Raw genomic sequence first — 24582 nt, 5'->3', positions numbered from 1 at the left:
TATAGCACAGAAAGGTGCTGATTAACATAAACTATCTCAAGGGCCTTTTTTGTTAGGAAACAAAGGAACTTTCCCCTTGACTCCCCCCAAAAAGAGAAGCTATCAACACTTTGTGCTTGAGGTTCTATTCAGCTCCTAAGCTACACTCCTGAAATTTCTATTTACCTTATCTCGCACGGTGTCTGTCCAAAAAACTCTCTGTAGGTGATGGTGAAAATCCACACCCACAGCCACTCCACGATTTTGAGACTCCACCAGAATCTGGAAGCTTCTTCCTTGAATATCACCAATTAGCAAATCCCGACCATTAGAGAAGATAATGGAGGCCTCACCAGCTAGATGTGAAGAAGAAAACTGTGACTATTCCAGGTGAGTCAGGAAGTGGAATAGCTCACAACTGATAGACTTCCTGCTTTTTCAAATGCTTTCTTCTGTTGTCTTCTTTGATTCTAAAATAAACCACTGATGCACACAGCAATCATTCTACCCATTTTGCTCATGTGCAAACTGTAGCACAAAGATGTTTAATGAAGTACCTCAAAATCACTGAAAGTTAAAAACAGAATCTGGCAAGATTTCAAGTGTCCTGATTGCGAGTCCATGCACTTTCAATGACACTGAAGAGACTATATCAGGGATTTCCAAGAATTCTTGATGACATAGGCACCTTGCCTCCATGTACAACTTTTGATTGTGTTTAACACAGAACATGGGGGCTGGGGATATGGCTCAAGCGGTAGCGCGCTCGCCTGGCATGCGTGCGGACCCAGGTTCAATCCTCAGCACCACATACAAACAAAAGATGTTGTGTCCGCCGAGAACTAAAAAATAAATATTAAAAATAAATTCTCTCTCTCTCTCTCTCTCTCTCTCTCTCTCTCTCTCTCTCTCTCTCTCTCTCTCTCTCTTTAAAAAAATAAATAAAAATAAACACAGAATATGAATTAAAGATTACTAGGGTAGGGTAGGGATGTAGCTCAGGGGTTGAGCACTTGCCTAGCATGCACAAAATCCTGGGTTCTAGCCAACACACACACAAAGATTTTCAGGAAATCACTCTGTAAAAACTGTAAAGGGGCTGGGGTTGTAGCTCAGTGGTAGAGCGCTTGCCTAGCATTTGTGAGGTACTGGATTCGATCCTCAGCATCACATATAAATAAATAAAAAATAAAGGTCCACTGACAACTAAAAAAACATTTTTAAAAAAAACTATAAAAATCATTGCAACAGTGGATCCAATCTGCTCTGTTGATAAACTTACAAGTATGCAAAATCACATATGAATAAGGTTACAGTCTTTTTGCAAAAGCTAAAGACAAGAAATTATTTAAACTCCATCAGAGGAGGATTGGTTAAATAAATTAACTAACTGCATACTAATTATATACAAAAATGGAATATTTTGCCACTATAAAAAAAATAACTGAGCTTTATGTGCTAATATGGAAAACTCTCAAAGGTATATTAAGTGACATTAGCAAGATGCAGTAATGAGCATACAGCTTGTGAGTATATTCACAAAGGAGTTAAATATCTATATTTGTGTACCCTGATGTATCCATTTAAAAATCTCTAGAATCAAAATAAAGAAATAGCAATTACCCAGGGAAGAGGGGAAGTAGAAACTTGACAGTGGGGGAAGGGATGAAGGGAGACATTTTACTTGATTTCTTCTTACAATTTAAAATCATTGAACATACATTACCTATTTCAAAATAAATGAATTCAATGGTTAAAAATCAGCTGCACCTAAAAGTTAGTACACAACAAATCAGGTATTTCTATGCACGCAAAAACAAATAGAAAATGAACAATTCATGGATCATGTGACCAGTGAAATTTCAGAAGGCACCAAATGCATTCAAAATCAAGTGTGAAATCACAGCTAAAAAAAGGAATTAGAGCAGGGGGGCAGAGCACTTGCCTAGAGTGCACAAGACCCTGGGTTCAGTCCCCAGAAGGAAGGAAGGAGGGAAGGAAAGGAATTGGGGAGTTAAACTTGAGACCCAGAAATTAATGATGACAAAACTGCTTTGAGCACTACAGTACTATTAGACCAATTCCAACAAAATGCCTGTGCTAAGGATATTCACACAAATTTTAATCCAAAGACAATCTGTCCATTTTGAAATACTCCCAAATTTTGCATGAGCAATACCAAAATTATTTCTATAAATAAACGCTACCTACATTTGTGGTGAGTAAATTAATTAAATTTCAATGTCCACGTCAGTCAAATACAGCCATAAGAACTTATTCCACAGCTGTATATGAGGGGGTGATATAATAGCCTAGACCAATAAATATTAATTATGGCCACCATTAACATAAAGATTGGTCCTTAATAATCAAAGTACAAATTAATGTTGACTCATTCTTCGAAGCAGCCAGGACCACCCCTGATTTGTGATGATAAAACCCTGCTGCCTGCTTAAATGCTGACATTTCTTTCCTCTTCGGCTGTGGAAAGACAGCTAGCAGAAGTCTATTGTTCAGAGACACAGGTGTCCACCATGTACTCACAGGAATCATTGGCTTTGCAATGGTTTCCACGCTCCAGTATATACCCTTCTTCACAGTGGCACACATGATGGCCCATTCGGTTTTCACACTTCTGGTCACAAATTCCCCATATCTGGCAATCATCAAAATCTGCCACGTAAGAAAAATACACTCATAATCATGTTTATCACATTTCTTGAGCAGTCTCAGACAATACTCCTGGTCAAGATGGCCCTCCTCTGAAGGTTGGTACACATTCCAAATGCTTCAAAAGGAAGCGTTTATACCAAAATCCATATATATATTTGGATATATGGATTTTTTTTTTTTGCAAAGTGTGCTTTCCAAATGCTATCCACTTGTCCCTATGGTTATCTAAATTCATATTTAGATTAATTAAAATTAGGTTAATAATTCAGTTTCTCAGTCATATGTGTCACAGGTGTAGGTCCTCAATAGACCACTAGTTACCAAATTGGAGAGTGAAGATATAGGAATATTTGCCTTGTTGCTGAAAGGCCAATTGGACAGAATATTTCATAACAAAGACCTGATTTATACTCATCTTCTCAAGAAGACATGATCTGTCACTGCAGTAAAGTGTTTGGAAAGGTCTATTTACCCAGCTGTCATCCCTTTGATATCAAAAAATTATAACTGAAATTAAAAATATTTTCAAGACATGAAGACTATCTTCTAGTTTTTCATTAACTTATTCATTCATTTAATAGGTTTTTAAAAAATCCTTACGTGGAAAAGCTCAATTCATAGCCATAGAAGCCCTAGTTCTGCTGTGTGAAAAATTTCAATGTAATTGGCAAAGATCAGAAGGCTTGAGAGGTGCACAGATGGTACCATCATTGGTGAGTCATGGCTGTCATTTGAGCTCCAAGTCCACCACCACCCTCTATCATCCTTCTCTCTGCTCTCTTCCCTGGGAGGGTGATCTCCACAGCCTATACCAACAGAATTCCCATCCCTTCTAGCTTTAGGAAGTTCTCAAGATTATACTTTCTGAAACTGTTGCACCCTCAGGTCTAAAATTCTCCAGATTTCTGCAATCTGATTTTATTTGCAGATGAATGTCAGAGGTGTGAACTGGGTTCCACTACATACGTTGTGTGGTCCCCCATCCCAGGACTCCCAACTAGAAAGGACCAAGAAAGTTCCGGGATCAAGCGAATTATTCCATTTTTTTCCACTCCAGGCTAAAACCTGACAACATGGCTCATCACATCTTTCTTGCCAATTACTATGACTAACCAAAGGCAGGGAAATCAATCCTCTCTTGATAGAAGGTAAAAAACCACACAGGAGTGAAAGGTCCTCATGGATAAAACTCCTCACATCAACCCCAAGAAAGCTCCACCTGAGGCTTCACCTCAGTGGGAATGAAAAGTATAGGACATTCCCCTGAAAGCCCCCAGAAATGTCATACCCTCATTTGGACAGACTATGTGTAAGGGTCTGGAGTCACCTGTGAGCAGGAGTTCTGATGTCAAACAGAGGAAAAGCAAAGTCAGAACAGAATTCTTAGGCTCAAAAACCTTTTGTATCAGGCTGGGGATGTGGCTCAAGCGGTAGTGCACTCGCCTGGCATGCGTGCGGCCCAGGTTCGATCCTCAGCACCACATACAAACAAAGATGTTGTGTCCACCGAAAACTAAAAAATAAATATTAAAAATTCTCTCTCTCTCACCTCTCTTTTAAAAAAAAAAAAACCTTTCGTATCACCTGTGCTCCAAATGCACGTTTGAACAAGCGCATAAAATCACTGTCACTTTTAATGACTGAGATTATATCCTTTAGATACTTAGGGTGGAAAAAAAGGCTAATTAAATATCTGTCATCAGTCAAAGTGAAGACAAGAAAATGAAAGTGGAATTGAGGGTTTTCATGAGGGCAGAGAATGGTGGAAACTATGTACAACACTGAAACTATTTTACAACCCCCGTCTCTCTCTCTCTCTCTCTCTCTCTCTCTCTCTCTCTCTCTCTCTCTCTCTCTCTCTCTCTCTTCTCTCTCTCTCTCTCTCTCTCTCTCTCTCTCTCTCTCTCTCACACACACACACACACACACATACACACACACACACATATCATTATCTTTATCTTTTTCTTTTCTATTTACTCTTTGCCTCCTCCTACCAATAAATGCTGCTTTGAAAATAACTAAAACCCCTTCTCAGCTTAGACCTTCTTGGACACCTCTGATCCATCTGACTGTGTGAAACTCCGCCAAGCCAAATGACCTCCCTGCCCTAACTCTGCACCACGATGTCAGCCTGTCAACAAATAGCATGTCCTGTCAATCAGAAACAATGAGCCCAGCAAACTGTTTCAGCATGCCACAGAGCTTCCACTGCCAGGTCAAGACTACCAAGAGCACATGAATGGCAAAAAGACACCAGATTCATGTCAAGATTATTCAGTTTTATTCCTGATTACGACCAAGGCATTCACAGGAGAACCATGTCTAAGATAACAAATGTTGCAGGGGCTTCCAACACCTGAAGCCTCTGTGCAGAGGGTTACAGTCATACAGAGTGTTTGTTGAATTGAAGTGCCTGTGAGAGCAAACAAAAACAGCAATTCCCCTAGAATTTCACCTCGGCTTAAACAAGTATAACTGGCTTTATAATGTCATGTGTTTAAACTAAAGAGTTCTCTTTACAAAGAGAAAATTGAAGTCTTCTTTGAAACAAATATCAAATAAATGTTAAGTCAAGGGCAAATCATGCATTCTTAAAGGACAGGAAAGGTCACAGAAAAGGTCTCCACAGACGGTAAGGGGGCATCACATTCAAAAAGGACCTCAAATGTAGACTTCTGAGCTTTTCTCTAAATAAGGTTATCTGTAGTAAAGTTCCAGAAACACACTGGGGACTTGAAAGATGTCTGTTGTGGAACTTAAAAACTAGTGCGCTAGTGTTGGACCACACGACTTCCAACGTGCTATGAACTGAATACAAATCCTGAAATGATCTTGTGCATAACATAATATTGCAATTTTCTGTATTGCATTCATTAGTAGTTTGCATGTAAAATTTTACAACCACAATAACCTTGTTGTGTCAACTTTCATATCTTCAGGAGCTGCAAAAAAATGAAGCAGCTCAAGCCTCTGACATGTAAGAAACCCCAGATACTTGGAAATATAAGCCAAGGCTTGCCATAGACTAATGTACTGAAAAGATGGCAAACATGCTATCTGAGCACTAGAGTGGAAAAAAAAAAAAGGCTGAGAACAGGTTGTGGGCTTCGCAAGACTGAACTAGGAGAAAAAAAAAAAGGAAAAGGAGAGAAAAGTTGACGTAATCCTGAGATGAGGCTTCTGGTATTTCTATTGGAATTCCTTTTCTACTAGGAGAAAAGGGACTCACCCAAAGAACTAAAAAGCTGGAAATCAGATTGGCAGCTGGGTGGCAGCAAAGGGGAGTAGAGAAGCCTGACGTTTGCCAAAAACAAAGCAGCAGCCTCACCCCTACGGATGAGTACCACTCAGAAAAAAAGGGATGTTGCCCAAGCAGGGACGCTGGGAAGCACGGAGAGCGCTTTCAAAGACACCTACCAAATGAGGACATGTGTGAAAAGTGATTTTAAATTCCCCGACTGCATCACCAATGCACTGATGATGATAATAATTTTTTTAAACTGTACTTTTTTTTTTTTGGTAGATGGACACAACACAATGCCTTTATTTTTATGCTAGCCGAGCGCTCTACCGCTGAGCCACAATCCCAGCCTGATGATAATAAATTTTAAAATCACATTGAAGGCCAGTTGCAGATCACAATGCTTTACTTCTAAAATGTCTTGAAATGACGAGAAACTTGGGGGCTTTTTAAATAATTTGGGGGAGGTCTCCAGGATCCCCCAGACTGACTTGAATGAACCACTTGATCTTAACCCAATTTGCCAAATGCAGTTACGTAAGAGGAGCAACTAGGTTGTGATCAAACCTGAGACAAGGACTTGATATCAAAAACCTAAAAATACCTGCTTTGAACAAACTCAATTGGATTATTTAATCAAATGTGAAAATCCAGTTTTTCTCAGCATATTATAGTTCTCAGTTACACTGAAGAACAGATTTTCTCAAGAATTTCAAGTTAAATTTGCAAACTAGAGTTTACTTCTGGTACCAAAAGGTTCTTCTGGCCATACATACTTAAGATCAACCACTTGTAATAAAATATAATTATGTTGAAAGCCAAGTATTGAGTGAGAGTGAAGAGTGAATAGCCTCACTAGCTTTATCCAAATTCAGTATTTTTTGCTATTTTATATTAAAATTTTAGAAATTTATTTTAAATTCTAGGGTTGAGGCTGTAGCATGTGCAAAGCCGTGGGTTTAATCTCCAGTACCGCCAAAAAGTAAAAATGAAAAATATAATAAAAATATTTCTTATGCATATCACGTTTGTTTATTTGTTTAAAATTTAGAAATCCCTAAAGAATCTCAAATTTCTAAGGATCCAAAGAACATCAATTCTGGGAAAATTCTGAATCATCTATGTTTTGGAGATCCATATATGGCTATTAAATTGAACTTTGATAAGTAGTTACAATTACCTCCCAAACACCTTTCTCCAACACCAATGAAAACAAAATTTCTTTAAACCTCTGTGATTGGGGCTGGGGTTATGGCTTAGCGATAGAGCACTCGTCTAGCACTTGCAAGACCCTGGATTCGATCCACAGCTCCACATAAAAATAAAATCAATAAAATAAAGGTATTCTAAAAAACTAAAAGCAACTAAAGATGGAAAAATTTAAAAAAAAAAAAACTCTGTGATTATGTTCTGCCTATGTGTTCGTTGTTCATGTACCAAAAATAGGGGGTAAAAAAAGAAATCAGAGCTACAAACTCATTGTTCAAATCCTAAGAAATCAAACACTGATGTCTAATTCTCCCAACATAAGTCTCCATCCTTCCCATAGCAAATTATGCTGACATCAGATTCAAAAATCTCCCCATGGGAAGAATCATTTTTATAATTCAGATAAGAGAGATGTGGGGAATTATTCAACCAATTGGTGTCCAGCTCAAGGGCAACCACTAGCTAGAAACATCATGATAAAGAATTTGCTCATGGGCTGGGGATGTGGCTCAAGCAGTAAAGCGCTCGCCTGGCATGCCTGCGGCCCGGGTTCGATCCTCAGCATCACATACAAAGAAAGATGTTGTGTCCGCCGAAAACTAAAAAATAAATATTTTTAAAAAAAAAGAATTTGCTCATCTTGAATGTCAATTCCAAGCAAAGGTGAAAAGCAGTGGAATTAACACTCAACACAGTACAGGCAGTGACCTACCAACGCGGTCACCAGAGCAGTGACAACTCTAGTGGCTGGATCCTGGGGACATTTGTGCTTCCTGGAGAAGAGGCCAACGGAGCTTAATGGACTGAAAGCAGCAGCTATCTCTCCACCACATGAATGGAAGTATCTCAGCATTGCATAACCAGCCTGGCCATACCAATCCTGCTTCCAAACCTTGATAAAGGAAACCCAAAAGGACTACCCCTATCATCAGGCAGCAGACAGGTCCACGAGGCTAGTCAACTCACTCATCGCAAATCCACTCCTTAGCTTACTGCACTTCACAAAAGCTTCTCAGAATTAAAATTTACTCTTTCCAGGTTTTCTTTGAGTATTACGCTGCTCCTGTTATACAGGCAATCACTCCTACCCACAATTACAAACTCCTGCATGTCAGGATCCTGGAGCCCATCAGTAAACTGTGATGAAAAGCCAGGAGCTCCCACTTGTCACTTACCAACACAGGTGCGACTGTCATTTTGGTTGATGATATAAGACGGAGGGCAAAAACAATCTCCTCCATATGGTGTCTTGTGGCATTGGTACTCACAGTTTAGGAGAGGGCACATGCTCATACCTAGACAGAGAAAAAAAAATCTTTGTTGAATTTATGGTGACCTCTGGACAAGGCTGATCCACCCAAAAGCCTTTATTATTCTACAAGTAAAAGCCTAGTGCGCATGTCATAGAGGTACAGGGAATCTGCCCCATCAAATTCTTCTGCAACATTATATAACAAAAGCTTGATCCAATTAAAAAAAAAAAAACTCCTTTTTAAAAATTACAACTACTGTTACAACCAAGTGTAAGTCATTATAAATGCTATTTATGGAAAAATCAGGTCATAGGTCTTTTTGTCCACATCATAGAAGAGACTAAGATTCCCAAGTAACTATACTGAAAATACACCTAAAAATGTTAAACATAGCTAGCTTCAAGTGGTGAGATTTCAGGGGATTATAATTTTTCACATTGTTAACTTTCATTTTTTAACTTTTGACTATGACTACATCTCATTAATTTTTAAGCTTTTATGATAGAACTCCTAAATGAAAGGGTAGGGGATGCCATAGAAGTCTCTCTCAGCATATTTAAACATTATGAGTTTTGTCAGGGAAAAAACAGTTCTTGGGGTTACAGTTACTTGGGCACAGCTAGGCAGCCACAGATCTGGTTAGAAGGTGTACAGCTGATTAAATCAGGGCCACACATTGTATTTCCCTGCAGGACAATCAACTGTCCACACAGTTTATGGGTTGGGGGGTTTATATTCTACAACCACTAACTCTAGTGATTGATCACATAAAACACTGTGTGGCCAATCCAATGTTACCACTGGAAAAACAACTCAAAGTACATAATCTAGAAAATAGTCACATTTGTGGGTAGGGAGATATAGTCAGACAAGACTTTTTTTCATAAGTAAAAGACAAGAAATAAAATATCCAGAAGAGGGCAAGAGTTACAGTTCACAGAAGAGCACTTGTCTAGTGTGCAAAAGACCCCAACACCTCAAATAATAGTAATAATGATAATGATAATGATATCTCCAGAACACCTCTAGAATCATCAAAATTGTCATTAAGACAAACCTCCCTATTGGAGGGGAAGGCACAGTTTTTTTAAGTTCCCCCATCAAGAAATGGAAACTACTTCTTCAAGCCATTCTGGGCTCAGCCAAGTGTCCCACCATGTCACTAAGACATTAGCAAACATGACACAGGTTTGAGCACTAGGGTTTGCTCTTTCCACCACCATGATAACAAACCTAGGCTAGCCCCAGCTTTTACTGCAACATTCTGACATGCGAGTGAGCTAGTCTGAGCCAGAAAAACCACTAATTAGCCTACAGAATTGTGAGAAATAATAAAAGGTGCAATTTAAGCTACTAAGTCTTGGAGAACTGTGTTGTGCAAATAACAACCGATACACTATGTATTTGAGAATTTGTTCTGAAAGCCACCCATATTTTCCATACTCACCACAATAGTGTCTATTGGTGGTACTGTTTTCATCTTCTCCTCCCGGACAATCTAAAATCCCATCACAAACTTGAAATATTGAGATGCATAGTCCAGACTCTGGGCAAGCCCATTCTCTTGGGTAACACAAATGATGACGACGATTGCTCTCTGTGAGGAAAAAAGAGTTACAGGCCATGGGAGGGAGAATCCGTCCTTTTTAATCCATGATTAAGAGAAGATAGAAGGTATAAACCAAGCAGACAACAGAAATCCACAAATGACCTATATTTTACAATAAATTCATAGCTTCATACTCTACCATTAGCCTTTTATTGAGATTCTAAAGGGTGAGAAAATGGAATTATTTAAGTTCCACTCTTTCTGAAAGAGGCAGCCCCCAGACAAGCTGTAAGAGCATAAATCTGATATGAACCTGAAATATCAACAAACTAGATTCACAGCCCTGAAGAGAAGGTTCAGGTATTTAAATCATGAATTACAGAATGAGGGCCATCAAGGTAACTCCAGAGTCCCTAAGTTTGGGTTTGGGTTGTTTGATTTCTTTTATTTAGTGAAATGTTGACAGAAGAAGAAAAACCATAATTCTTGGACACTGAAACATGAGACCGATGGATGGTTCCAGAACAAACATCGTCTTTATTAGATCTAGGACTGGAACAGTGCAGGCAACTTGAAGCATGGTGTGGTGTTAGTAACTTCAGGACAGCTGATGATAACAGCAAGGTAAGGAAGGGCATGGCATTTGCGATTATCTTTTCAAATACTCTTTAAACACTTGACTAAATAGTAGTCTGCCCTGCACCTGCTAGTCCCCTAGTTCCATCCCACTGTTCCCAGTGTGGCCTGTCCATCACCATTAATGTCAATGTCTCAACTGGAAATCAGCATTTGCAAAAACTCAAAACAAAACTGAACTGTTGCCACAGCTCAAAGTTATTTTTAAAGGTTGTAAGGTCTAAGAGAATAATCACATTTTACCCTATTTTTTGTACATCCTCTAGCCTACAACTTTTACACAGGTAAAGCAGGCAAAGTGGAATACAGAGGAAAGGATCAGAGTGTGATGAGAGAGAAAAGAGACAGTTCCAACTACTTTGCCTTAATAATAGGAAGGAAGAGGTTAAAAGTTATGCTACAATTGGGTTCAGTCATTTTAGGAAAAGCTAGTGGAATCACCTTCTTCTAATCCACCCACTAATTAATTAAACCCCAGACAATTCTGGGGGTAAAAAATTCTAATAAGGAAGGGAGGAAAGAAATGCTTTTCAGTAGGAATCTCGCCTCCTCCTTACCACAGCCATCTTCATCTGCAAAGCCTTGACAGTCATCCTGTCCGTCACAAACCCAGTTTTGATGAATGCACTGGCCATTGGGGCAGGTGAACTGGTGGCCACCACAGGTCTGATAGTCTGGAAGAGAGAAACAGCTGCACTACACAGACACAAATTGCTTTTGTCAAAAGTCCAAGTGCTCACCCTACTACTTGAACTGGGCTCCTAGAAACTGAAGTTTCTACATCAGAATCTTGACAAAAAAATGAAAAGAAAAAAAAAGCAGGAAGAGAAGGAGAAAAATTAAAAGAAGGAAAGGAAAAGATAATAGCAGCTTTGGGTCCAGGAAGTGAACTCAGGTGCCAATCTCTATTTCTCAAGATTAAGAATCTAGGAATAGGTTGACACAGAACAGAGGAGGCAAACTGATCCAGATGCTAAATGTGCCAATGGTCAACATTCTCTTACTTTGCCACAAGCACCATCATGGCTATTTCGGACCACATGATTTTGGGTCACCATCCCATGATGTCACAGCACCTCTTTAAGACTGTCACTGAGGGCTGGGATTGTGGCTCAGCAGTAGAGTGCTCATCTAGCACGTGTGAAGCCCTGGGTTCAATCCTTGGCATCACATAAAGATAAGTAAAAAAAAATAAAGGTATTGTGTCCAACTACAACTCAAAAATAAAAATGTTTAAAAACAAATACTGTTCAGAAAGAAAATCAGGCACCAATCATAGAAAATTAGGATGATAATGAAAATACTCAGTGACCCCAAAAGGCATGGGTACCGACCAATCAAAACAGATGTAGAGAAAAATCATTCATTCTAGTAAATAAATGACCACAAAAACCTGCCAGTGAATTGGAATTAAAATTCCCCCAGAGTCTCCTTTCTAATGTTACATATTCCTTAAAAAAATGAGTCCAGAGATGGCAACAGTAAGAGAAAGGGCATTCAAACTGCAGGCTACAGCACAAAAATAAAAGTAGGATCAGGGCAAAGAAGCAAAGGCAACAGAAGCCCTCTATAGCACACTGAAACTTTCTTGACCCTCCAATTTGAATGTGGCAGTGATTTCAAAGAAGAGAGGAAAACCATTGCTAGTAGGGTGCTCCTTCCCTTTGGAGCTCTTCTTGCACTCCACTATCAAAGTGATCAGGTCCATTCCTGAGCTATGCGTAATCTGAATCCTGTGATACAATATACCCATACCCCTGTAGCCTAAGGAAAGAATGCAAACTGTCCGTCAGCAACCCTTCAACTCTACACAGATCTTTGAAAGATAAAGGAATCCAGGCCCAATACATGGCTAAGGCTCAAGCCCACGGCCCCCAAATGAATTTTTGGTTCCATGTGTAATCAAATACAGTGACTCTTTCCTTAGAGGAAAATGGGTATCTGGTGGGAAAAAACAAACATAAAATTCTCCTGACCACATGACCCAGCATAAGGGAATCACCGTACTGCAATTATGTTCATCACTGCTGTCTTCACAGTCGTGGTCATGGTCACAGACATAGGCACGAGGGATACACTCTCCATTGCCACACTGAAATTCGTCACGCAAGCATGTCTCAGCTGGAACACAAGGTTAAAGAAGGGAGAATTTCAATTCCACTGCAGCCATTTCATCTCACAGGAAGATTCTGTCTCAAGTTTAAAAAGAGACTCTTATTGTCAGCAGTGTGCTGGTAAACGTTTAACAACCCCTTCTCCAGCTTTGTGGTGTTTACCGATTATCATGGTGTAAATACTCCCACCAGAGGCTGACTAAAGACCACTAAAATGAATTTGTAGAATGTGGGCTTGGAAAGATGTGCAGATAATTGGCTCTCTCAAGCTGTAACACACCACAGCACCTCTTACACACATTACTTACTGCAGTTGGCTTCATCAGAAGAGTCCCTGCAATCAACTTTCGAATCACACTTCTGACTCGTGTTATAGCAGGCTCCATTAGCACAAGTAAGCTGCTCACATACTGGATATTCTATTTTTAAAAAGAACAGAAACAGCAAGTGAACCTTAAGACATTTCTTCAGCAAACATTTCTTGAGTGACAGCTATATGCTAGGTACTAAATGGTGAACATATATTGGTACACAAAGAGATATGATCCCTGGCCTCCTATTAGATAAGAGAGAGGGACCATAATCAAATAATGACACAAATAGCAGATGACAAACTAGGTTACAGGCCAATGCAGAGACTACAGAAAGCTATGAGCTGAACAGTAGGGGGATTTGGAAACCCAGGGATCTCTCCCTTAAAGAAGTAAGTGGCTTTTGAGTGAAAAACTGAAGAATTGGAAAGAATTTAACAGTTCAAAATGGAACCTTTTTTTTTACATGATACAAATGACATCCCAGGAAACTCATGTACCCCCACACATGATCTGGGAAATAAAGGGTCATTTTTTTTTTCACTGAAATGAGAGAAAGAGAAAATAGGTCTGAGCCCAGGGATCTCACTCAGCAGCTATTTGCTCTTATTCAACTGTTTACCCTCTCTCTGTCACTACTTCTTCTTCCCCCTGTCTCGATAATCTACCGCAGCCAGTAGAGGGACCTAAAAAGACAACACCTGGGAACTGAAAAGCATAATTGTTCCATAAGCCCAAATTACAGTCATACCGCAATATCCACGGGGGATTCTGTGAATTGGTTCCAAGACCACCCAATACATACCAAAACCCAAAGATGCCCAACATTTGCTTTATTTATTTATTTTTTTATTGATTTTATTTTTTAAAATACATGACAGCATAATGCATTATAATTCTTATTACTCATATAGAGCACAATTTTTCATATCTTTATATATAATATATGTTCACGCCAATTCATGACTTTATACATGTACTTTGTGTTTTTTGCATTACAATTCTTATTACACATATATACCACAATTTTTCATATCTCTGCTTGTATATAAAGTAGATTGACACCCAATTCGTGTCTTCATACATGTACTTTGGATAATGATGTCCATCACATTCCACCATCCTTGCTAGTCCCCTGCCTCCTCCCTTTCCCTCCCTTCCCTCTTCCCTATCTAGAATTCATCTATTCCTTCATTTACTTTAAATAATCTCTAGTTCATACATAATACCTAGCACATAAATGCTATGTAAGTACTTATCATACTATATTCTTTAGGGAATAATGAGGGGGGGAAAGCCTGTGCATGTTTAGTTCAGGCAATTTTTTCCAAATATTTTTACCCATAGTTGATTGAATCCAAGGAATGGGGAACCAATGGATTCTGGGGTGTGGGGATAACTGTCTTATGGCCAAATTATACATATATGGTCACCTCAATGCTATTAACTAGATGTTTAACCCTGCAGAAAATCAGGATGTCCCTTGAAGAACAAAATGGTATCTGTCCCTCCTGTTTCCTCACACTTGAAACTCATGACTCCTAACTATAGGATTTGTTCTGTTGGTTTCTTATCTATTTCCTTCATAGCTTAATAAAAAACCTTGAGGACAAGAAACCTGTCTTATCATTTTAGAATTCTTAGCAGTAGGACACTACTCACTATGCTCAAGAAATGCTCACAGTTATCACAAGAGACCATTTTAAACAGCTTTTGAAATATCTGAACATCTGCTTTTTATGGTCTTTGACTACCCTACTTCCCGCATGTATGCTATCATCCTTGGTCTATATTTTTAATTAAAAATGTTTCCTAGTGATTCTCATGCAGTCTTCAGATTTCTTTTTAACCAAGGAAAAGGCATGTCTTAGTTAAGATTTCAAAGATCAGATTACACAGTTTCACATTGAGGCTAAATTTGCATTCAAGAACCCAATGTGATGTTTTAGACATACAAAGATGCATCAGACAGTTGTTTGGATGATCCCAAAGTCTTTTCAAGCAGAAGATGTGCACAAAATTCCGTACTAAAACTGTATTAAACTTGTCCTCTGTTAAGAACTCACACTTTTTGTAAAAAAATCTCTCAAATTATATTTTCATGTTTTGTGTACAGAAAAGGAATAAACCTAAATCTTCTCATCTCCAGAAGTTCAAACCTCATCTATCAAGTGTTCTTGAGTATCTAACTGGCAAAAGTTACAGAACCAGTCACATTAAACGGAAGGCTCTTTTCCATGACACTCCAACGGCTTCAAGATGAAGCTCAGTATCTCCTTCCCAGCTACAGGCTGCCAAAAACTCACTGAAGCCAACAATGAACACCAGCTTCCTACTTTTTATGAGAAGGGTCTGGCCACAGAAGTTGCTGCAGTGCTATGGGTGAAGATTAGAAGGATCATGTGATCGGAATCAGTGGTAGGAACAAAGAACAAGGTTTTCCCATGAAGCAGGTGTCCTGACCCATGACCACATCCACCTGCTACAAAGTAAGAAGGAAATTACCAACACAAACCAGAACTGAAGAAAGCACAAATCTGTTAGGGGATGCCAATCTGAGTGTTTTCAACTTGCCTACTGGGGTGAAAAAAGGGGAAAGAAGAATATTCCTGGACTGACTAATACTAGTGTCTCTCATCACCCTGGGCCCAAGCTGGCACAATCTGCAAACCTTTCAATCTGTAAAGAAGAAGTTGGCTGGGCAAGGGGGTACATCCCAGCGGCTCAGGAGGCTGAGGCAGGAGGATCACAAGTTCAAAGATAGCCTCAGCAACTTAACAAGGCCCTAAGCAACTCAGCAAGATCCTATCTCTAAATAAAACATTTTTTAAAAATGCTGGGATATGGTTCAGTGGTTGAGCACCCCTGGGTTTGATTCCTGTTACCAAAAAAAATAAAAATAAAAATTAATGTCCATCACTATGTTGTCAGAAAGCCCTTAAACAAAGAAGGCAAGAAACAAAGTATTCAGCTTGTCACTCCATGTGTCCTGAAACATAGATGCCAGCATATTGCTCTGAAGAAACAGTATACTAAAAAGATAAGAGGCTACAGAATATGCTGAACTTTTGGCCAAGAGACTGATGAAAGCCAAAGAAAAATGCCAGGAACAAATTTCTGAGAGATCTGATTCTCAGTCCAGTCAAATAAAACTTTAAGTGTAACAAATAAATAAGCTCGATCCTAGGGGGTAGGGTGGGGATGGTATGCAAGGCATTTTTAAATAGCGGTTTAAATTTCTAAATTTTTTCTGAACTTCATTTTATTTGTTAATCATCCAAAAATGAGCAAGTGCTTAAGGTTATTGCTGTCTTTCCATCATTAAGATGGTATGCTTTGTAAAAGTGCCTTTAAAATGGTTCAGACAACTCTGTTTACTAATTCTGTCTTCAAGAGATGCAAAAGGCCAGGTAAGGCCAGCAAGCAATTCCCGTCCCGCCATGTACCAGATAGCTCCTGGTGTCAGTGTGTTATCTAGCCTTTTAAGAGCAGCAGCAAGCAGCAGGGAGAAAAAAAAAATCTTTAAAAACCCAGCTCTTTGCAATAGATAAGCTATCTGTCAAGAGGAAAATTTATTTGAACTGGGACTGTACCACACTTTTGGTGATTATTATGGATATGAGAGATCTGGGAGAAATGGATTAGGCAGGTCTCTTGTTTTTTCTGTCCTGCTTTTTGAGAACCAGTCCCATAAAACTGAAAGAAGAATGAAAACAGTACCCACTGACATGGCTCATGCCCCTAAACAACTGGGCCAGCTTGATGTCATCAGGGAGGGTATTGTGTTGGCCAAAGGTCAGCAGCTTTCTTGTCTCCTTCCATGCTGATAATGAATCTCTCTCAATCAGCAGTGGACCCTCTCAACCCCTGCACACCTTCTGGTCTTTGCTATGTATAGATAACCTGAGGTATATGCCCAGAGATTGCTCAGTGCTGACTCACTAAATATAGAAAATACTTGGAAATATGTTTCCAAATGGTTTTCTCCGTTGGAGACCCACAAAGAGGGAACAGGGTTTTGCTCTGACCAAAGAAATGAACAGATCCTTCTTCTCTTGCTAAAGACATTCATGAATGAGTTTCTCTATACCCCAGGAAGCAGGAAGTCACAATCCTTTGAGTTTCCCATTGGGAGATATCTAAAAATCTTATTTTTTTTTTGTTTTTTTATGCTTGGCAAGACTGAGGCTAATCTTATAACCTTTTTCCCATGGAGCAAATCCATCAAGGGGCTGAAACGTCCTACAAAATTCCAAGTATGGGGAAAGTACAATGTGAGAGGACACATACAAGAACACAAAGGAACTCTTCCTTCTGAGCTTTATTGAATAGAAGGATTGACAAGTACCTATTAACCAGTGTCCAGACTGTTTATTGGAAACAAAAACGTGAGAATACCCTTTTTCCCACCATCCCTTGCTTCTCTCTTTTTTACCTTCTCCCAGTTCCAAATGATACATGCTCTGGTTTGTCCACACACACATATGCCCCAAAATATGCCTACAAGATTGGTGCTCGAGGATATTTTAAGTGTTTTCTCTGTCAATGATTTAATCCGGAGCAAGAAAGTTTCACTGGTAACACGGAGCAAGATAGTTCTATTTATATAATCAAGGAAGACGATGTAGTTTGAGGATCTTATAAACCTCCCACAACGGAAATCATTTACATCAGAGCAAGATATAAAGATGAAGTGCTATTCTTTATTATCTTGTCAGGGAGAATGTAAATATATCCTATTCTCACAATTTGACAAAATGGCCAAAAAGAACATAGGAAAAAAAAAAAAAGGCAAACTGATTATAATGGAAGAGAAGGCAGCTGGGCATGGTGGCTTCTTGGGAGACTGAGACAGAAGAATCACAAGTTTAAGGCCAGCCTGGGCAACACAGCAAGACCTTGTCTCAAAACAAATATAAAGAGATTGGGGATATAGCTCAGTAGTAGGGCATCCCTGGGTCCAATCCCCAGTGCCACAAGAAAAGAAGAAAGAAGGAAAGAAGGAAGGGGAAGGGGAAGGCAGCATCTTAAATGTAGATTTTAAAATGAACCCAAGATTGAAAATAAAACAAGAAGTTATTGATATAAGTGCAGCCCAGATACCTGGGACTTCTCAAGGTTGCAGAGTCAACCTTTGTTTCTTATTTTGGCTCTAAGACAGACTAATTCAGTTCAAGTAATGATTTGCCAGAAGAAGCTTACTAGCTGGGCTGCCAGGACTTAGTTGTGAATACTACACATAAAATTAAATAAGCAACACCATCATCACTATTATCACCATCGTCACTGGTAACATATACTGAACAGTGTGTCACAGAAACATGTTATAGTACTTGATATGTATGAAACTTATTCCATCCTTAGAACTACCCCATGAGGTATGCACTTTGATTTCTCCCATTTTCTACATAAGAAGCCTTTAAAAATAATTAGAAGTTGCTGGGCATGGTGGTTCACGCCTATAACCCCAGCAGCTCGGGAGGCTGAGACAGGAGTTTGGCAAGTTCAAAGCCAGCCTCTGCAGGGGCAAGGCACTAAGCAACTCAGTGAGACCCTGTCTCTAAATAAAATACAAAATAAGGCTGGGGAATGTAGTTGAGTGCCCCTGAGTTCAATTCCCGGTATCCCCTAAAAAATAATAATTAGAAGTTACTTTCAATTAAATACACACACACGTGTGTGTGTGTGTGTGTGTGTGTGTGTACATATATATATAATCAGATTTATAAAATGGAAATAGAAAATCAACACCTTGGAAAGAGAAAGAAAATATGGTGATCCCAAGACTAGTAGAATTTCACTCACACGTCAAGTTCAGTCTAAGCCACTTTAAGGAAGCCAAGTCAAAAAGGGAGATCCAAGAAGTTATCAAGGTTTCCTTATCCTGCTCCCTTTGTACTAGCCAGGGCTTAAGCCCCCAAATTCCTATCTAGTCTCTATCAGTTGGGACCTGATCTTAGAAATGTGTCTGAGAGGAACTCTGGATCCGAAGCCCCTCCATCTTCCCATACATGGAGCTATCACCAAAATCCACAGGGCAGATAAAGACTGATGCAATACTAAATTGCTTAAAAATAAGTTTGAAAAACCTCATCCAAGCTCTAATACTGGAGTCAATGAGAAACAAGATGGAAAATTGTACATCAAAAGTTCTAAAGAACATTGCAAAGAAGTAAGAGGCCTTGTCACGGATGAGCAAACATGTACAATGTGCACTGTATCAGAGACACTGGTTCTACATAGGAGGAACTAGGGGCCCACGTGTTTTCACTCAGGGCCACAAAATACCTTGGTGTCTTTCCCATCTCTTCCTATTTCCAATGACTTTGGCAGAATATACAGGCAAAGACTAATCAAAGAGATAGGAAGGCTAACTGCTCCCCAGGATTATGGGAGGCCACATTCCAGTCACTAGAAATGGTGTAGTTATCCCCCTGCTGGGAACTTGGACCAAGATAATTCAGACAGTCATCTGGGTGAAATGTCAGTAGGCCAGGAACCAGTTACTCCTCAGGGCACTGCCTGCCTTAGTTAGAATTCTGTCCTACTGAAGATATGGTTCTTGAAATCTGACTTCCTGGATACTTTGAATACAGAGGTAAAATAAAAGCAAAGTAGAAGTTCCCACAGTCTTTCTTAGATATTCATTCAAAAGAACTAAATACGAGACAGAGAAAAAAATGAAAATCCCTGCTCTCGTGGTACTTATACTCTGTTTGGAGGAAAGGAACACTGGACATTAAAGTAAATGTGCGTGGATAAAAATGTTACAAAAATAAAGCAGAGTGAAATAACAAACAGTGACAGTGGGAAGTATCTCTGGGGAGGAGATATTTGAACAAGAACCATTAGGTTCAGCAAAATGGCAGCCAGTGGTGCATTAACAAGAATGTTTTCAGAGGATTGGTGGAAATGCAGGATCGCTTTCAGTAGCCTCAAGAAAACAAAGGAGGAGAGTAAATAGAAACAGTCATTAAAGACATTTCCACATCACATTGTTTTATAAAGGAGCACAGAAATCGGGCAATGGCTGGAAATATTTAGAAAGTACTTGAATGATGGAAACATTCAAAAGATATACAAAAGATTCTCCTCTTTCCTCAAGGTCTCAGGCTCCGAATCCTATCCCGACTGTGAGAATGCTGCAAAGGTGCATGTGTGCTGTGGCATGTAAGATGGGGTCCCTGGAGCAAGGCTTGACAGGCAGGCTAACGTGTGGAACTGAGCTGAAAGAAGGTGCCCTTCTGAAGCCCTCAGAGTCAGGGAATGACTACCATCTTCATCACTCCCTTCCAACTGTTCCCCCGGTTGGAGTTTCAGCAGTTAGATATACAAAGGGAAATGTTTAAATCCTAAAGAACAGAAAGTCAATAGGAATAAAACTTCAGGGACAAAGCGGCCCCAGTTGCAGGCAGACCAAACACTGCTGATTACCAGCAAGAAAGCCTTCATTGTAGCAGGGATTGTACCCTTTCTTTGGCATTCCTAAGCAACAAAGGAGAAGTGCTGCAAACCCACGATAATTAGCGATAGTTTTACTCACACCAAAATCATTCTAATATGGTACTCAATAAAACAAAATAATCTTTTCATTTCTCTGAAAAAAAGACTGCAGTATTTTTGAGCAACCCAAAGTCACTTCAATATATTAATTGAATGACCCATAATTGCTGCATTGTTCTGATGTTTATCTTACACTCTGCATGAGTGGGTTTTCCTTGATGCTAATCCCATTAGAAGTAAAATGGACTGCAGTTTTGAATCTGTTCCTTAAAAAAGAAAAAAAAAATTAATTGACAAGTTGTTGAATATCAGATCCCTGATGACCAGACTGAATAATAAAATAACTTAGGGGGAAATATGAGTTTTTGCCTGTTTCACAAATATAAATATAGGCTTAGATAGAGATACACACACATATATAGATACATATATACAAACATATTCAGAAATATTTCACAAGCTGTAGAATATTCTTAAGTCTCTAAGAATATAGCAGGTAAAAAGATGGAGATACGAATCTCTCATGCTATACCAAATTTATTTCCAAGGTAATCTTTTTATTGGAACCCGAATACTCTCCTCTCTTTTCTCACTACCTCATCCATTTTCTTACCTCCCTTCTCCCTACCTCTCTGAGAAGACTCTCACACACTATTCTTTGTTCTAGAAAGGAATGCCTGGAATGGACACAAGTTTCTCTGTCTTGGAGCCCAATGTCTTGATTTTAGAAGCTTGAGAGTGTAGGCACTCTAACACAGGGTCTGGTCTAACAGGCAGGGCCCTGAGCTCCAGGGATAGGCTTCCTGATTCTTTCAAATATTGGGAGGTATGGGGGTGGAGGATGGAATTGAGTTCTTCCTTGAAGCTTTTTCAATATCCCTCCCTGTGGTTTCTAGGTGCCAAATATATTTAGACTCATCCAGATAGACAATCTGATTTATTTCCGAGAAACAGAAAAAAGTCAAATCCATAGGCAGATATGACATTTCTAGAGAAGTAATGGTTCCTACGCTTCATGACTGTGGAAACAATAAAACAAAAATTATTTCTGGTCAAATCTCACTTGATCCTTGATCACATGGGAAATCACAAAGAGAGCGGGTGGCATTGTGTGCCCCCTGATGGAAACATACAACCTTAAACACAAATTATTCTCACCTTGATGAACCATCTCCACCCCTCCTCTGATTTAGAGGTTCAATACTTTAGATTAGTCATTTTTATTTTTTTTAAATTTTTACTATTGTTTGTTCAAAACATTACATAGCTCTTGACATATCATATTTCATACATTTGATTCAAGTGGGTTATGAACTCCCATTTTTACCCCGTATACAGATTGCAGAATCACACCATACACATCCACTATTTTACATATTGCCATACTAGTGTCTGATGTGTTCTGCTGCCTTTCCTATCCTCTACTATCCCCCCTCCCCTCCCCTCCCCTCCCATCTTCTCTGTCTACCCCATCTACTGTAATTCATTTCTCCCCCTTGTTTTTTTTTTCCCTTTCCCCTCACTTCCTCTTATATGTAATTTTGTATAACAATGAGGGTCTCCTTCCATTTCCATGCAATTTCCCTTCTCTCTCCCTTTCCCTCCCACCTCTCGTCCCTGTTTAATGTTAATCTTCAATAGATGAATGGATAAAAAAAAATGTGGCATTTATACACAAAGGAGTATTACTCTGCACTAAAAAATGACAAAATCATGGAATTTGCAGGGAAATGGATGGCATTAGAGCAGATTATTTTAGATTAGTCATTTTAATTGAAGCAGTACAAAGGTGATTTTTGTCCCAAAGGATGTTTGACAAAATTTGAGGACATTTTTAGTTGTCACAACTGGGAGGTGCTCAAATACACAGAGGCCAGGGATACTGCTGGACATTCCATAATCCACAAGACAGCCCAGCATAATAAAAATTTATCTGGCCCCAAATGTCATTAGTGCTGCAGTTGACATCTAGGTAATTTCAGATCTGGGCAATTTCCAGGAAATTCAAAGGCAAAAGTCCAGATTGTGGAAAACACCAAGACAAGTAACCTGTTTTGCTTTGTTTTGTTTTCACCAATTGTAAGGAGTAAAGAACAGAAATAGAAGGAAAACCTCCAAATAAAAATTCTTCAGAAATATATCAACTACCTCCTACATAAATATTTTATTTGGATTCTAAATTAAGTAATCAAACTGTAAAAATAATAGCAAGACAATTTAGGGAATTTTTTAAAAAACTGACTATATATCTAATTACTTTAAAGAACAGTTGTTTTAACTTTTTAGGCATGATAATGATATTGTGGTTTTGTTTATTATACAGATAAATACTAAAATATTAACAGATAAAATTATATGATCCTGAGAATTGCTTCATAATATGGTGTAAGGAGAATAAATGGATGTAGGTAAAATGAGACTATTCATGAACTGATAATTGATATAACTGAGTGATAAGTAGAAAGAGATTCACTATACAGTTCATTCTGGTTTCATATGTTAAAACCTCCACAGTAAAATAATTTTTTTTAAATAGCTAAGTAATCTTCAGGCAAAACTATTTTATAAATGTTTTTTGTTAAAGAAAAGTATTCTAAGAGCTTGGAGCACCGATAGTTTAAATGTAGGTTAAAGTTACAACTCCTCTGCCCTGGCTTCTTAGTAAACTTTATAATCCCCATAAAGCAGGAGATTACACCTGCCAATGTGAAAAGTGCACAGGATAGTGACTGGTGAATGGCAGTCCCCTTTCCCATTTTCCACAAGAGCCTCAAACAGAGGGAAAACAAAACGGAGCCAATCCTGCCCCACCACCATACTGCCACTTTCTAAGAACTTTGATCCTGGCCATTCATTTCCTTCTGTGTCTATCTGGCTATCAACAGATCAAAGCACCAATGAGTAAGTATGAAGATCCTTTTCTTAATTTCCTCTGATGTGTGAGGGTTTTTAACACTCTTCCACAAATAAAAAAATAAAAACAAATAAATAAGGTAGAGGGAAATAGGAAAGAAGATCTCATCACAAAATCCCTGATATGAGCCAGGCATGGAGGCACACGCCTATAATCCCAGCCAGGATTATCCCTAAGGAAGCTGAGGCAGGAGGGTCACAAGTTCAAGGCTGGCCTCAGCGATTTAGCAAGAACATGTCTCAAAATTAAAAATATAAAGGGCAGGGATGTAGCTTAGTGGTAAGTGTCCCTGGTTCAATTCCCAGTACCACAGGGAAAAAAAAAAAAAAAACTTGTGTTTAGGGTCATGCTGTGTCCTGAAAAGTTTATGATTTACATCATTCCAGAAAGAAGCAGCTATAAATCCAGATGTCTTTCTTAACAAATTCTTATTTCACCAATTAGTTGTACTGAATTATTTTTTAATAAAAATGTTTGATTAAAAATTCCTACTTGGTTATTTTATAAAGCTCAGCTTCTTCCCTTCTTTCCTTTTATCAGGGCTACTTGCATGCTCATATCCTGCCAGGCTTTTCCAGACGGTCCATTGGCAAAGTTGTGAGGCAGTTGTACTAGCAACTTTAGACTTGGCTGCAGGGTGCTCATGGAAAACGTCCAAACCGTCTGTTTCAGCTGCCTTTTATTTTCCCCAAAGTAGCATTTCCATTGCATTTGCAATAAGGCACTCATTTTTATCCACTTGCAAATAAGGGATAAAGATACAGGCTATTGGCGGGTGACACAAGCCTCCAGTACTCTTTTAAACTGGCATAAGGGAGGACTCTCCTCTTCTGTCCTTCATGAGGGGCAATCTCTAGACTTGAAACCAGAAGACGAGCCAAGCACCAACTCTGCCACACAATCTTGGATGAGCCAGTCTAGACCCTTTGAAGTTTTCATTTCTTTATTCATAAGAGAGTAAATAACTGCCTGCCTTATTGTTCTCATTAAGGAACCTAAAAATAATAATAATTTATATAATAACCTGAAATTTACAAAATGTTGCAAAAATATATGATTTACCACCATAATTAATCAAAAATATTTTCTTCACTTGTCTCAGTGAAAGACCTAGTGTTTGCCTCACAAAGTCGGAGAGTCCTTAACTTGTGTGCTAGCTGTGCATTACCATCTCTAAAACTACTAGTGTGAGATCTA

At 38.9% G+C, this 24582-nt stretch overlaps 1 protein-coding gene across 1 annotated transcript in view; it reads right to left on the bottom strand.

Annotated features, from left to right (window-relative positions):
* The window catches only part of Lrp2 (LDL receptor related protein 2), a 184431-nt gene that overhangs the window by 124916 nt on the left and 34933 nt on the right, over nt 1–24582 (bottom strand). Inside the window, exons 6-12 of the mRNA XM_077110314.1 lie at nt 12966–13076; nt 12551–12664; nt 11101–11217; nt 9806–9955; nt 8281–8400; nt 2524–2652; nt 166–335 (exon numbers count right to left, since the gene is read on the bottom strand). Of these exons, the coding sequence (XP_076966429.1) occupies nt 166–335; nt 2524–2652; nt 8281–8400; nt 9806–9955; nt 11101–11217; nt 12551–12664; nt 12966–13076 (911 nt within the window). The remainder of the gene's footprint in view (nt 1–165; nt 336–2523; nt 2653–8280; nt 8401–9805; nt 9956–11100; nt 11218–12550; nt 12665–12965; nt 13077–24582) is intronic.

The sequence above is a fragment of the Callospermophilus lateralis genome, chromosome 9 (genome assembly GCF_048772815.1).
Source record: "Callospermophilus lateralis isolate mCalLat2 chromosome 9, mCalLat2.hap1, whole genome shotgun sequence".
NCBI classification, from domain to species: domain Eukaryota; kingdom Metazoa; phylum Chordata; class Mammalia; order Rodentia; family Sciuridae; genus Callospermophilus; species Callospermophilus lateralis.
The sequence above is the reverse complement of the archived record's forward strand: the minus strand, read 5'-3'. Positions and strand labels throughout refer to the sequence as shown.